The sequence below is a fragment of the Schistocerca piceifrons genome, chromosome 4, assembly GCF_021461385.2.
Source record: "Schistocerca piceifrons isolate TAMUIC-IGC-003096 chromosome 4, iqSchPice1.1, whole genome shotgun sequence".
Classification (NCBI taxonomy): Eukaryota; Metazoa; Arthropoda; class Insecta; order Orthoptera; family Acrididae; genus Schistocerca; species Schistocerca piceifrons.
The window spans coordinates 420,443,523-420,460,200 of NC_060141.1; the positions used below are offsets into that span (position 1 = coordinate 420,443,523).

General features: G+C 38.4%; 1 protein-coding gene across 3 annotated transcripts in view; it reads right to left on the bottom strand.

Annotated features, from left to right (window-relative positions):
- LOC124794978 (alpha-L-fucosidase-like) overlaps positions 1–14,678 on the bottom strand; it is a 123,887-nt gene extending 109,209 nt beyond the window's left edge. For all 3 annotated transcript variants that reach the window (XM_047258714.1, XM_047258712.1, XM_047258713.1), the window contains exon 1: positions 14,300–14,678. In XM_047258714.1, coding sequence (XP_047114670.1) covers positions 14,300–14,519 — 220 coding nt within the window. In that variant the 5' untranslated portion in view covers positions 14,520–14,678. The remainder of the gene's footprint in view (positions 1–14,299) is intronic.
- Positions 14,679–16,678: the final 2,000 nt, after the last annotated feature.

A 16,678-nucleotide genomic window follows, 5' to 3' on the forward strand; every position in this document is an offset into this window, starting at 1 on the left:
TAGAGAAAGGAATAACTACAAAGCTAACAAAATCACATTTTGCGATAGACGAGTTAAAATTTTTCGGGCATGTGGTGGGAGTGACAGGCAGTAAACAAGATCCCAAACGAATTCTGGGTATCAGAGACTGTCCTGAACCATGGAACGTTACACAATTGTGCTTGTTTCTAGGCCTTCCTTGGTTTTATAGGTTTTTTTTTTTACAAGGACAAACTGTGAATGATCTGCGTTAACTATGGTTGTTGAAACAACGGGCCAGATGGATCAGGGATGACAGTAAAATGGAAGCATTCAATAAGATAAAGTAAACTTTAGTAAAGGCTCAAATTTTAGGTCAGCGAAACCTTTTAATTTTGCCTCGGATACGTCAGAATATGGTTTGGGAGCAGAGTTGTTCCAAGGGAAATGGGACCATGAGAAGTGTGACACATAACCACGTTTGGCAGTCAAAGCTCAAATAAGCATGAGCTGAATAATTGAGCCACAGAAGAAGAATTGATGGCAGTAGTATAGAGTTTAAAGGAACTTCAGACACTTACTAGGGGATCAAAGACTACAGGGAATACAAATCACCAACCTTTATCTTTCCTAATGGGAAGGAGACCGCTTCATAGAAGATTAAGTTGTTGGGTCCTTTTGTACAAGTGTTTCATATAGCAATACTAGGTCTGTTCAAAATATCCGGAACATTTGTAATTTTGCACCAATGGTGTGATGGAGCGAAATGCAATTGGCATCCCTGCGCATGCCTGTGTTCAATATGTACCTGCCAGACATTTCATTGTTGTATGTCAGTTAGTTATTGTTCAGCGCTGTATTGTGTAGAACATTGCGTCCAACAGTTTGCGAATTTCGAGATAGCAGAGACAGAGGAACAACACATCTGCAGTAAATTTTGAGTGAAAGACAAGAAAACCTTTACAGAGACACACCAAATCATGCAGGAAACCTATGATGATGAGTACTTAAGCAATACTCAGTGTTACAAATGGTTCACACAGTTTAAAAATGACCGAATGGAAGTTAAAGATGACACTTGTTCAGGACATCCTTCGACATCTACTGACAACGCTCATTCCAGCAACGTTAACAAAATCGTGCATGCCAATCGAAGACTGACTGTCCAAGAGATTGCAAAAGACTGCAATATTTCAGTTGGATTGTATGAATCCTGACACAGTGTCTTGGATGCATAATGTTGCCACTAAGCTTGCCCCACAGCTCATGAGTCATGACCAGAAAGACCTCTGCCTCACAGTTTGTGAAGAGCTTCTGGATCGCGCAAATGAGAACAAGATGTTCCTTAGCAGAATCATAACTGATGATGAGACATGGATCTATGGTTATGATGTTGAGACCAAGGTGTGGCACCAATTATTTATAAGGACATGTATGTTAACAGACTGAATTGTCATTCCTGCTGATGATGTCTTCCTTCTTTTTCAATTGTGGTGAGCAGCTTCAAAAAACTCTCCTCTCCCACTGAAATAAAATTACAAGACAAATCTTGATCTTGAAATCTATGTTAAGAAGTATGTTAGATGGTTGTCACTGCAACATCAAAAATACATTGCATGTGCAAACTGACATTAGACACTATAATTTAACCAAATTCAATTTAAAACTGAAAATGGGGTGAAAATTCAATCAATTAACAAATAACTTCTACTAGTATGTATCTCAGATTGTTGTACAGCCCTATGTAGTATTCTCTACCAGCAATTTGCTTGTTCAAGCCATTGACAAGTCAAGAATAATTTTAGATTTTTCTCCACTATTCTTCAACAACTAACACAGCTGTTTTATGCGCATAAATTTTCGTAGAGAAACAGTGTGATTTATGTGTTGGATGCAGCTGGGAACTGCCACAGGAGTGCACCGAGGTCACAAATCGTGATGAGGAGCACATACTGTGAGATGTAGCATGTCGTAGCAGAGCATGCAACAACCACAACAGACACTGTGTCTGGTATGCTTTGCAATAAGAAAGGTGTGCTGTGTGAAGATGACTTAACCACAAGGAACTATCTGTGCATAACATCTCGTGAGATAGAATTACGAGGTCCAGCACAGAACTTACTACTTGCATAATAGATATGATTCAGTAGCAGTGTTGCTTTAATAGCTACATTAAATGCTGCTCATCCCTAGTTACTGGAAGGGTAGGTTGTGGGATCATGCTGTACACACACTGTAACTACAACTGTTTGTAGGTTGGTGTTGACCAAAGACGCAAGGAGTCATATGCATCATGCCTATAAATACATTTACACTCCCCCTCCCCTTCCCTCATCTCCCAAAGTTATTTCTGTGTATGCTATAAATCCTTACCATGATAATGTGAGGAATTTAAAATGTTTTTCTTATAAACAAAATCATATGGGCCAGTTCTGTGTTAGATGTCTTGACTTCCTCAACATGGGCCCTGGGCACATTTATGTTCCACTGTGAAATGGGTGCCATTTCAATACTGAGGTTTTGTATTTTCTTTACCTGTAGTCAGAACACTGTTGTAGAAGCAACAAAAAAAAGCATGCCAAATTCAGAAGAACGCAAAGTCCCCAAGACTGGCTAAGTTTCACGGAAGCTTGAAATTTAGTGTGGACATCAATGAGAGATGCTTTTAATAGTTTCCACAATGAAATATTGTCTCCAAAAATGGTAGAAAACCCAAAGAGATTCTGGTTGTATGTAAAGTACACCAGTGGCAAAAAACAGTCAATACCGTCACTGTGTGATAGCGTTGGAAATGTTACCAAAGATGGTGCCATTAAAGCAGAGTTACTAAATACAGTTTTCCATAATTCCTTCACGAAAGAAGATGAAGTAAATATTAAAGAATTCGAAACCAGAACAGCTGTTAGCACGAGTGACATAAAAGTAGATATCTTAGGTGTTGCGAAACAACTCACACCACTTAAGAAAGGCAAGTCTTCCGGTCCATATGGTATACCAATCAGGTTTCTCTCAGAGTATGCAGACACAATAGCACCTTTCTTAGCAATCATATACAACCGCTCACTTGACGAAAGGTTCTGTTTCTAAAGACTGGAAAGTAGTACAGGTCACATCAGTATTCAAGAAGGGAAATAGGAGTAACCCATTGAATTACCGACCCATATTACTGATCTCAATTTGCAGTAGGATTTTGGAGCATATATTGTACTCGAACATTATGAATCACCTTGAAGAAAATGACTTATTGATACATAACCAACACGGATTCCGAAAATATCGTTCTTGTACAACACAGCTAGCTCTTTATTCCCATGAAGTAATGAGTGCTGTCGACAATGCATCTCAGATCGATTCCGTATTCCTAGATCTCCAGAAGGCTTTAAACACCATCTCTCACAAGTGACTTTAAATCAGATTGTGTGCATATGGAGTATTATCTCAGTTGTGTGACTGGATTCGTGATTTCCTCTCAGAGAGCTCACAGTTCGTAATGATAGATGGAATATCATTGAGTAGAACAGAAGTGATATCTGGCATTCTGCAAGGTAGTGTCATAGGCCCTCTGCTGTTCCTGATTTATATAAATGATCTAGGTGATAATCTGAGCAGCCCCCTTAGATTGTTTGCAGATGACGCTGTGATTTACCGCCTAGTAAAATCATCAGACGATCAATTCCAATTACAAAATGATCTAGAGAGAATTTCTGTATGGTGCAAAAAGAGGCAATTAGCTCTAAACAAAGGAAAGTGCAAGGTCATCCACATGGGTACTAAAAGAAATCAAATAAATTTTGGGTATACGATAAATCACACAAATCTAGGACCTGTCAACTTAAATTGGAAAGACCTTGTAGATAATATAGTGGGGAAGGTGAAACAAAGGCTGCGCTTTGTTGGCAGAACACTTAGAAGATGCAACAAACCCACTAAAGAGACAGCCTACATTACACTTGTCTGTCCTCTGCTGGAATATTGCTGTGTGGTATGGGATCCTTACCAGGTAGGATTGACGGAGGACTTCGAAAAACTGCAAAAAAGGGCAGTTCGTTTCGTGTTATCGTGCAATAGGGGTGAGAGTGTCACTGATACGATACGCAAGTAGCAGTCACTGAGACAAAGGTGGTTTTCTTTGCGGTGAGATTTATTTACGAAATTTCAATCACCATCTTTCTCTACTGAATGCATAAATATTTTGTTAACGCCCACCTACGTAGGGAGAAATTATCATCATAATAAAATAAAAGAAATCAGAGCTTGAAAGAAAAGATTTAGGTGTTCCTTTTTCCCACGCGCCAATAGAGAGTGGAATGGTAGACAAGTAGTATGAAAATGGTTTGATGAACCCTCTGCCAGGCACTTAAGTGTGAATTGCAGAGTAACCATGTAGATGTCGATGAGTATAGAGTTTCCTTCTCTACAGATTAACCACACAAGACTAGTGTCTTTCTCCTTTGATGGAGATGGTGGTGACTTCATCACTGTGGAAACATTACTCAGTTTCAGGTGTAATGTCTCTTGCAGCGGTCTCTCCGCGATATTTTCATAAATTTTATAAATTACATAACTCAGTACATATCTCGAAATATCTCTTCTTATCTTACCGATTCCTAAACTTTAATATACGATGATTATCACTGCAAAGTAGTTTCAAGCCCTATTATTCCTTGGAGCGTCCATTTACTCCATGGAATAGCTTCTCTGCTATCTATGTTTTCTCTTATGAAAAGAATGATTCAGATCTTGCCGATTAGCCAGGAAAGAACGAAGATGTATATGTATGTAATATTGAGCTAGTCGCCATCTTGATGAGATTCTGTATGAGAAGTAATTTAATACATGAACTAAATTAAAGTAAGTGTGTTCGCGTATTATTTAACTGATTATTATTGACAGTGTCTGCTTACTACGCTGTGTTGCACGGGATCAGTGGGGAACATCTGATTTACACTGGACGAACCTGCCGTTTTGTACGCTCAAGATATCCAGTTCATTACTTTCAATAAATAGGCTAACACGGTCTTCCCAGCAGATCTCCGGTCTTCCCCATGTGATCACCGAAAGTTAATAATTATTACAAATGTTTTCAGGAGATCAACTGACAATTTTCGTCGCACCGAGACTTCGAAATTGCTTCGCTGCCTTATGGAATTTAAGTTAAGCTCAAGTTAATCAGGGTAGAACAGTATTGAACTGTGTGAATGTGATAAGCCTGCTTTGTGAATGAAAATTCCCTTAATATACGCATGTTTTTTACTATCCTGATCAGTGAAGCTAAATCAGGCTGGTGTGAGAGAGGTTTTTAAATTTCAGATCCCACAAAAAATATTAAACAGGGAAGATTTTTTTTTGGGGGGGGGGGAGGGGGGGGAGGGGGGGGGGGGGAGGCGAGGCCACTTGTAGCTTGAGGAGTATGTTAGCCTGAAAGCTCTGCTGGCTGCACAAAGTAGAGAACTGACAACTTCACCATCACAAGAGCGCTAGCATGTGCAAGTGTTTGCGTGCAGTTTCAGTTGGTCAAGTCTGCATTGAGGAGTCTCTGTTCTGAAATGTGGTTTTGGTCACTGAAGGTATTTGTTGTTGTGGTCTCCTAGTTGGAAAACAGGTTTTATGCAGCTGTCCAGGCTACTCTACCCTGTGTGAACCTCTTTATCTCCAAATAACCACTGCAACCTAGACCTTTCTGAATCTGCTTTCTGCGTTAATCTCTTGGTCTCCCTCTGTGTTTATTACCACCCATACTTCCCTCCAATACTAAACTGGTGATCCCTTGATGTCTCAGAATGTGTCCTATCAACCAATCCCTTCTTTTGGTCAAGTTGTGTCACAAATTTCTTGTCTCTCTAATTCTGTTTAGTACTTTCTCATTAATTACATGACCAACCCATCTAATCTTCAGCATTCTTCTGTAGCACCACATGTCATAGGCTTCTGTTCTCATGTTATTTAAACTGTTTATAGTCCATGTTTCCCTTCCATACAAATACTTTTAGAAAAGAGTTCCTAACGCTTAAATCTATGTTCGACTTTCACAAATTTCTCTTCTTCAGAAGTGCTTTTCTTGCCATTGCCAGTCTATATTTTATATCCTCTCTATTTCGGACATCATCTGTTATTTTGCTGCACAAATAGCAAAAATCATCTACTACTTTGTGTGTCTAGTTTCCTAATTGGATTCACTTAGCATCACATGATTTAATTCGAATACATTCCATTATCTTTGTTTCGTTTTAGTTGATGTTCATCTTATATCCTCATTTCATGACAATGTCCATTCTGTACAATTGCCCTTCCAAGCTCTTTGCCACCTCTGACGGAATTACAATGTCATCCAACACGCAAAGTTTTTATTTGTTCTCCTTGGGCTATAATTCTTGCTCCAAATTTTTCTATTCTTTCCTTTACTGCTTGCTCAATGCACAGATTGAACAACACTGGGGATAGGCTTCAACCCTATCTCACTCGCTTCTCAACCACTGCTTCCCCTTCATGCCCCTTGACTCTTATAACTGTCGTTTGGTTTCTGTACAAGTTGTATGTAGCCTTTCACTCCCTGTACTTTACCCCTACTATTTTCTGAATTTGAAAGAGACTATTCCAGTCAACATTGTCACAAGCTTTCTCCAAGTCTACAAATGCTATAAATGTAGGTTTGTCTTTCCTCAACCTGTCTTCTAAGATAAGTATTGCCTCGCGTTTTCCTAAATTTCTCCTGAATCCAAAATGATAATCCCCACAGTTGGCTACCCATTCACCTTATGCTGTACTGCTTTACCCAGTTTTAGTCAACCGTTACCCAATGCTCCTTTGAAACTCTTAACAACCTCTGGTTGACCTTTTTACAATTTATTTAGTTTTAGTCTGCAGTTCATAAGCAATAAACTGTTGTCAGAGCCCACTTCTGCCCCTGGAAATGTTTTAGAATTTAAAATCTGGTTCTTAGATCTCTGTCTAACCATTATATAAGCAATCTAAAACCTTCTGGTGTATGCTGGTTTCTTCCATGTATACAAACTTCTTTTATTATTCTTAAACCAATTGTTAGCAATGATTAAATTATTAACTGTGCAAAACTCTATCATGGTACTTACACTTTCATTTTTTTCCCTGAGTCCATTTCACTTCTTTTTCCTTCTCTTTCTCTTCTTACTATTGAGTTCCAGTCCCCCACCACAATTAAATTTTCATCCCTTTAACTATCTGAATAATTTCTTTTATCTCATCATACATTTCTTCAATCTCTTCATCTGCAGAGCTAATTAGCATGTAAACTTGTACTCTGTGGTACACATGGGGCTTTGTGCCTATCTTGGCTACAATAATGTGCTCACTATGCTGTTCATAGTTTCTTATTTATTATCAGAGCCACTCCTGCCTTACCACTGACTGACTTTGTATTTACAATCCCATATTCACCTGACGAAAAGTCCTGTTCCTCCTGCCACTTCACTAATTCCCACTATATCTAATTTCAGTCTATCCATTCCCTTTTTAATTTTTCTAACCACCTGCCTGACTAAGGACTCAAACATTCCACACTCCGATCTCAAGAATGCTAGTTTTGCTTCTCCTGATTGTAGAAGTTAGTTTCTAATCATGACTTGTTTAATTTTTGATGGCAATGATGGCTTCCGTCAGAGATCCAAATGGGGGACTATTTTTACCTTTGGAATATTTTACCCAAGAGAATGCCATCATCATTAACCATACAGTAGCACTGCACGTTCTTGGAAAAAATTACAGCTTTAGTTCCAATTGCTTTCAGCCATTTGCAGTACTAGCACAGCAAGACCGTTTTCATTGTGTTACAAGGCCAGATTAGTCAATGATCCAGACTGTTGCCCCTGCAACTAATAAAAAGGGCACTGCCCCTTTTCAGGAACCACACTTTTGTCTTTCCTCTCCACTGAACCCCTCTGTTGTGGTTTTCCTATAGGCAGTATGGCTATCTGTATTGATGCAGCAAGCAGGCCACCCCACAGATGGCAAGGTCGATGGTTCATGGCAGGGCATTGAAGGATATTGACATACAAATGTTGGTTTGGTTTATTTTAGTTTACTTATTTACACATTCCACAGATCATAACTGTGACTTCTCACTATGATGTGGGATAATTTAGATTTATAATTATAGTACACTTTCTCAAAGAAAAGTAGAGCACCACAATTTGCAAGATTTTCTTCAGCGACATTTTTCCTTTTTTATACGTGAATATTTATACTTACCTATATTGAATCTCTCTCACCGAATAAACATATTATTGCTTATCTAAAAGTTCTGTCATGAGGTAAGAATAGCTCTCTGTCAAACTGATTTTTCCAAAGCAACATAGAGGTAGCTTTTAGCTTCAAAGTAGAGTATTTTTATTTGAGTTCCATCTCCCAAATTTTCTTTTCATGCTCCAAACAGCATGGTTTCCTCTGCAGTTCACACACAACAGAGAATCTGAACAGACGTTATCAACTTCATATATTGATTTGCCACATGTTTCACTTGTTGTATGCTGTTGTGGCGTGTCCCTGTGGCTAACAGTTGAAACAGCCCATTGCATAGGGCGGTGTGATCTAACTTCTAAGTCAGTGGAATCAGTTGTTATTAGGTTGGTGCATAAATTTGTAGTGTTTTTTTTAGCATGTTGATATTTTGGTTGGCATGGGTTTTGATTGTCATTTTTTAATTGTAGTTCACTGTTGCTGTTTGAGTTTACATACTGTTATTTGGAGATAATGAATAGGGCTGTGGTCACTAGAAATGGAGTGCCAACTGGAGAAACTTGAACATTTCTGACACATTCTTCTGGGTGAGCTCAATAAAGGGGTGACAACAGTGGAGGCATCTAGAAATGACGATAATGCCATTGGACAGAGCACAACAAGAAACTTTTTTGAAGTTTTAATGAGGAACATTTTGACTTTCTGCATTTAGGAAAATGTCCGTTGTTTGATGAGGATTGTTTATACACATTAAACAAGGATCCATGTCAGTGTACCCAATAATTGGCAAATGTGATGGGTCGTGATCATTCCACCAACATTCAACATTTGCATGCAATGTGTAAGGGTCAAAAATCGATTGTACGGGTACCGCATGCTCTAAGCCAAAATCACAACAATTAGTGCCTGGCCATACGTGCATCTCTGCTTGCTTGTCATCAATTAGCTCGTGAACAACACTGACCATACTGATCCTGTATCATTACTGGTGATGAGAAATGGTGTCTTTATGGCAACATAAGGAAAAGAATGGAATGGTTGAGCTCAAACAAAGCACTAACTACCTGCACAAAGACTTATGTGCATCCAGAAAGATAATGTAATGCATCTGGTGGAACAGTGGTGGTGTAGTGTACAACGAATTGCGTCCCTGAGGGCATAGCCATCACAGCTAATATTTATTGTTAACACCTGAGACGTCTTGCAGACATAGTTCATAAACAATGACCAGGAAGACTGCAGGAAGTGATGATATTCAATACCACCCTCCCAGATGCTGCTAGACTGACAAAACATTATACAGGAATTGGCTTGGGAAGCAGTTCCGCACCCACCTTATTCATCTGATCTTGTGTCTTCAGATTTTCACCTTGTCTGTTCTCTTATTGAACAACCTTCAAGGAAGTTCCTTTCCGGATGAAAATGCACGCTGAACATGGCTCGGTAAGTTCTTTGTTTCAAAACCATGTGATTTCTACAGTCGCATAATAGAAAAGTTACCCCAGCATTGGCAGACTGTTGTAAATAGTGAAGGAGAATATATTGAATATATTATTGACGACTAAAGTCTCTTATGTGTATATCTTCTGTATATTAAACTTATGGAAGAATGCTTTGAACTTATGCACCAACATAATATATGCTTCGGCAACATTGGAGAACTGAAAGTTAGCTCAAATGCAGTTGTCTTCCGCAGTATGCGATTCATATGCTTGATTATGTTTTTAACTTCTGTCATGCCAGTGTCTTACAGCTTCATCTTTATCTACTTCACTTTCGTTCTCACCCTATCCACTAAGTCTACCTTGACCTGGGGTTCGGGGTGACTTTTCCGAACTCTCCCCATTTTTAACCTCACCAGTCCTTTTCCTTTGACCTTACTCCTTTCCCTTCAACCCTTCAGCCAGAAAGACTAGTGCGTCCAAATGCTTGCAAATTTCAATACCTTTATATGTGTGGTCTCCTTATTTATTTATTGATTTTTTTTCCATGGATCATCTCAGGCAATGATATTGGATTTACATCATAATACAATGAAAATAAATAGCAAAAAATACACACAATATAAAGTATGCTTTATGAGGATAGGATAGATTATTGGACATGGCGTAGGTGGAAGACCCATCCCACCATTTCCTGAAATTGTTTAGGAAAACCAAATAAAACATAAATTAGGATGGTCAGATAGAACAAACTCCATCCTCCCAAGTGTGAAGTCTGTCTCTTAACTGCACTGCTCCTTTCAGCTCATTCCTACTGTACAATATTCTTTGACATTAACACAGTTTTGCTCTTCATTGCAGCACACATTAAGGTCATCCAGTGGTGACTCCAGAACCATAAACTTGCTGCTAGCCCCTTATGTTAAATCCAGTCCATTTGGATAACTGACTCCAGGCCCATAAACAGGATAACTGACTCCAGGCTCATAAACAGGCCACTATTTCTCATGCACATTTTTATGCCCTCTCGTGTCCATGTGATAAACTGAATCAGCATCCCCCTCCCTATGATGAGTGAGATGCTGAACTCAGGAGACATAACTATCACACACTACAGGTCTGTTAGTACAGATTTAGTTGACATTGAGTCAAAGGCTTCCCCAAACCCAATAAATAAAGATAATTCATTCTAATAGTTCAGCAGAACAATTTTGTTCACAGTTTGAACTTGAATATGCCAGTTTGTCCCTCTGCCTGATTAAAATCCATTGTTTTCCTTATACGGTCGATAATAATTGCAGTGAATATCTTATAGATTCCAGGTAGGAGAATAGTACTGTCCATCTGCTTTACTGTGAAGTGTAATAATGACAGTATTGTTCCTGTTTTGGGGGATTTCCTATCTCCACAGAAGTTCAAACAAGTTCTTTTTGTTGTATTTTGCTTCAAACTTTGATCATTTCAATGAAAAAGCATCAACTGCACACAGATACATTTCCTTCCATCATACGTGGAATCGCAACACACATATAGGTCTGCAAGGGAGAGCGGTGCAGAGGTTTGTGGTGGTGGTAAGAGGGAGCACTTACCGCCTCCCTCTAGAATCTTGAGTTCAGCATTTAATATATTACACATTTATAGAAATGATTTCCCTTGATTCTGCTAAACCTCTCTCATTCAGCTAATTGAAGCATCACTTGACGAATTGTAGTGAGACATCAATTTTTGCAGACGCCCATAAGCTACAGACTTCATCTGGCATTAGCTTCAGAATGTCATTATAAGCTATATACCTATGTGTGTGTATGAGTCACCCCTGAATTATACAAATGAAGAGGTCACAATGATTCAAGCCTAAGCCTCATTGTCTTGAAAAATGAGATTTCGCTGCAGTGAGCTATACTCAGTATAGCTAGTGCATCTATGGGTGATGTGAATTGTTGATTTTTCAACAGACGGTAAGTAGTCATTCTTCCCGCACTCCACTGAAAAAGGATAGAAACCCTAATATGCAGTACAATGGGATGTACACTATGCCACACACTTCACAGAGGTTTGCAGAATATAGGTGTAGATGTTGATGTGACAAAACATGCAATGTTCCAGCTTATTTAGGATTCTTCACCTTCTCCTCCAAGTATCTGAGCATCTGTTCTCTGTATTTATTCTTATATTCTTCAGATCATTATATAATTTTCTGAGTGAGTTTTACAGCAAATTTCTGTCTGGCATTTCCATGTTCAGAATTTTGATCTATTCCTTCATGAAAGTAAATTTCTTTCAAGTCCCTGCTAAATACTGCTAGCCAATTGCTGTAATGCTTAATTCGTAAACACAGTTTAGTATTTTCTTTGCAATCCTGTTTTCATCCATTTATGAGATCATAAAATTGCAATATCCGCTTCTCGACTGAATTTATGTTTTTCCCTTCTGAAGCTCAACATACTTTATGTGATTTCTTTTTCACCAATACTCCATTATACATGTTCATATACAAATATTTCTTGGAAATTTTTCTTATTTTGCTGTGAAACTGTGTTTCTAATAACATAGTAAATTTCTCTAGTCTTATCAAAAATGGACATATGATTTTTAACATTATTGTTGTTGCATGTTCAAAGTGACATAATAAGGAGCTTCCAAGAGTCAATTGTGGCAGAAATCAATCACACACACACACACACACACACACACACACACACACACACACACACACACACACGTACGTTACAGAGTGTGTGACATTCTTAGTAAATTTAGTAATGAAGGAAGGAGAAATCTCAAAATGCTTAAAGGGGAGCAAAACAACAGTCAACATTTGGAGAAGGGGATGTAGGAAAAAAGAAACCAAATACTAATAACTATTACAATTATTCACTTTCAAACAGTAGAAACAGACATTAGGAATAGAACAACAAGCTTCACAGAAAAAGAAAACATATTAAACGAATCACAGCAGGGTTCAAATATGGTAGATTTACTAAGAGAGCTGTGACAAGTTTCATAGCTGGGGCCATGGATGATCACAGGAAAGTGTTTATATTTTTCAACTGTATCTGTCATATCATTCTTCTATAGAAACATCACTACTGGGCCAAAGGAGGCAGACGATCAGGTTTCAGTGCCAGGACTTCTGCTCTACATGTAGTATATTAATGACATGCTCACTACAGTAAACGGAAAGCTGATAATGTGTGTTGGTGATGCAATTCTACTAGTGTGTAGTGACTCAGTAAAGGAAAGCCAATGAGGCCATGAAAGTGACAACAATATTCATAAATAGAAAGAAAACACAGTACACAAAATTTCAGGCAAACGGAACTGACAACACAGAGATTTTACAGCTGGCTTTGGAGTTTCTGACCTAGAAGTGGACTGTAGTAGGTTCCTGCGAACAGAGCTCGATAAATTCTCACACAAGAAAACCACACTGCAAGATCTCAAAATTACATTTTTGTTAAATAAAATGCCTTATACAATGGATGCAGAAACTTTATTTATAATGTACTGTGGAATTATTTTCCCATACATATTGTACTCTACATCAATACTGGGATGAGTGGCAGAACCTAACTGAACCGTGTGTGTGTGTGTGTGTGTGTGTGTGACACACTATTTCTCTTTTTAGTGATAAACTGTGCACTACCATTAAACAGAGATATTTCCATGAACACAGAACAAGAGACAATTTCCAACTAACACCATAAAATAGTGAACAGAACTGTACAAATGCAGGAAGATTAATTTACCACAGATGGTCACGCAGCACTGATATTAAAATAACTAAGCTCCTTAACAAATCAACTGAAAGATCATCTCATCTCTGAATAAAGAAGTACACCTGAAGGCAAATTCAGAGAATACTCAAATTTAAAATAGAGGCTATAAATATCTTTCTTTTTTGTCACATACTCTAGGTGCTAGCTAAGTGTTAGTATTTTTATTTTAGTTATGTATTTTTGCAAGAATTATCCGGCATTATTTGTTTCTGTATTATAATATTTATGCTGTGTTTATCTGTTTCATTAATAAAGGAAAACTAACATTGTGCAGAGTGTATAAAGGTAGATCTGTAGTAGGCATTGTGCTGCCATTAATGAAGAACTAGTATAGTTTGAGAGGAACATCTGTTTTATCTCATGTGCTATATATTACTGTAAATTTTCTCATAAAATATTTCTTAAAGTTACATAAAATGCACTTCTTAGTGTTTACATTTTTTTATGTTGGCTATTAGTCTCGTCTGTGTGAAGATTAACATTTTATTAATTCAAAATGGTTTCTGTATCTTTTCTATAAGAAAAAGTAACTAACTGTGTCTATAAAACGGTGACTGCCAATCAATTTCCACTTATGAACACTTTTCACTCCTTCACTCCCTAACAAAGTGATTACGCGACAGAAAATGGAATTATGGCCCAAAGCAGTCATGGTTGGGTGTTCATCAGTCTTGCTTCGATGAGGATTTGATGGCTTCCATGAAGTCACAGATGACGTCCTGGTACGGTTAAAAATACCAGAAGGTATCGTGCTGCCAAGGAGTTTGTACATACAAAAATGATAAAATTGAGATGCTGTTCGTCATGTTATTTCTTATTCGCAGCGATGAGTGATTTGTTGTTTGGTTACCCACATAACAACATTTAAATGTGCATAATGTGTCGCTCTTTGCGTGTTGCCTGTCTTACCTCGCCAATCTCTCCAGAACCATTCTGATCCAAAACTGGGAACAGAAAAAACGCCCCAGTGAATGAATATTCCAAATTTCGCATCGTCATACCAGTTAGGTAGCGGCCTAGTATCTAGGCTGTGCCATGTAGGATCGTATTTGTTGGAGACAATTTGCCCATCTGCTAATACAAATGTTAAGCTCACCGAGAACACTATTCGAAATATAAACCACGCCATCTCCGCGTGCTGACTAATAAGTCAACAAACAACCGAACGCTACTGCCAAGGAAGGCAACTGCCAGTGATAAGGCTTAGGTCATGGTTCCCACCAACTTCTGACTATGCATTGTTTGCGTTCGGAATAGCGTCTGCGTCAAGTAGTAGTAATTGTTATGTTCCGGCTTATGACAGACATTGGTCACGTGCCCATGACCACAAATTCGTAACTGCATGCCATCCACCTTTCAGAAAACAATGTTATCAATATTTATTCGTGTAAATTCGGTTTGTACTTCTGAAATATATTTCTGGGAACCCGATCGTAAACTCGTGAATTTATGCTACTACTTCTCAAAGAAAAAAATACATATGTTAAATCTTTCTAGCTATATGCTTCAACATATTCACTATTACACTTCTGTAATCATAGAACTCTATTAAACAGAACAAATGTAACATGAAAGTGTATTGTGTTTCGTACAGATTAAGAAATCCATAATTCAACGAGGTGAACTTTGCATTTATCGCCTCAAACTGCCACTGGGCAAGCAGAGAAAGAGATAATGTTACAAAAACAAAGATCGAAATGTTTTGTGGACGGATCAAAGATCTCTATTCTGTTTTATTCGGTCTTCGACCAAATGACTGGAGACAAAGTGGTTACCACAGTCTGTTATTATGTTAGATTGTCGTGATTATTCTAAAGTCCTCATGGAAATCACTAGTACGGATATAAACTATCTTTGTCCGAGAATAGAAAGGAAAAAAAAAGACAGAGAGAAAGAGAGAACTGCGCGTTTAAGCGATCGGTTTTCTCCGTAGTTGAACTGAGTAAACCGATAGGTAGCGCTACGGTCACGCTATCGTGGTCCCTTGCACTTGAATCCATCCCTCGGATCCCCGGACTACCGAGCGAACCGACATGTCTCCGCGATGACGCAGTGGTTTGTTAGTGTTGGGAATCATTTTTGACGATAAATTAAAGCATCAATTTAAGAAAACAGTTTAGGTCCTTCAGATTTAAGAAATGTGTCTCCTTCTATAGACTAATATGCACACAGGCAGAAAATTCACTCGAAAAGCTCGCAACACCAAATGAATGCTGTTGCTGAAAGGAAGGTGTTGGAATGCAATTGATACAAATTCCGGTTTCCCGGTTTGAACGAAACTATGATGAATTAAAAGGGGCTAGCGTGTGGTACTGGAGCCACTACTGAAATTTTGGTTGTGGTGAGAGACGGATGTGAAGCTTAGCCCGAACTGAATCGATCACTGCAAAAAGTTCATGACTCAACTATTTTAGAAAATAGACTTACATAGGAACTATGTGATGAATAGTAGCCAGATTATTCCATGTAAGAAGGGAAGTTATCAACCTTCAAATGGCGTCACTATCAGAGCTCGATATCTTCACTCCATGTAGGAAGATCATGAATCATTGACTTGTGGGGTTTTTGCAATAATGAAATGTAACAATCTGGTTAGTGGTTCACCACAGAATGCCCAAAATATTTATAGGCTGAACTTTGACTACATGAAAGATTTACTGTTACAAAATATTCCGGTTTCAGGATATCTTTTATTTGAAAAATACATGGGGTAAAGTTTTTGACATATATAATACGAAAAGTAACCACTCATTCTTTTAAAGCTACCATGAAGGCGAAGTGAAGAAATGTGGAAATGAAAGGTGCTCATTTTTACAGGGTCGTTTTATTTACCATGTACAAACTCTAGGGACTGATCGATGAGAGAATACAGAACAAAAATGTTCTGATGAACTTATGTCAAAAATGCATCGTTTCCATGCTAAAGACCATTTATTCAATCATACATTCTTACAGAGACTGCGGTCTAATATGCGCTGTACCATGTAGCCCAATTACAGTATGTGCTGAAAATGGTTTCCATGTGCCTCAATGCAAACATGTATGCGCCATAACATGTTCTGTCTCACGTTCACATTGGCCAGGCTTCATCCAAACAGTGTCAAAGGTGGCATGAATTATGCTCTTCCAGTGTCTCTAAGCCTGGAATGGGATCTGCATACACAATACTTTTGAGATGGCCCCATAATCAGAAGGTGCACAAGTTGAGATCTGGTGAATGAGCAGGACATGCAACTGGATCCAATCATCAGATCCACCAACCAGGAAGATACGATTGAGATGCGTCCA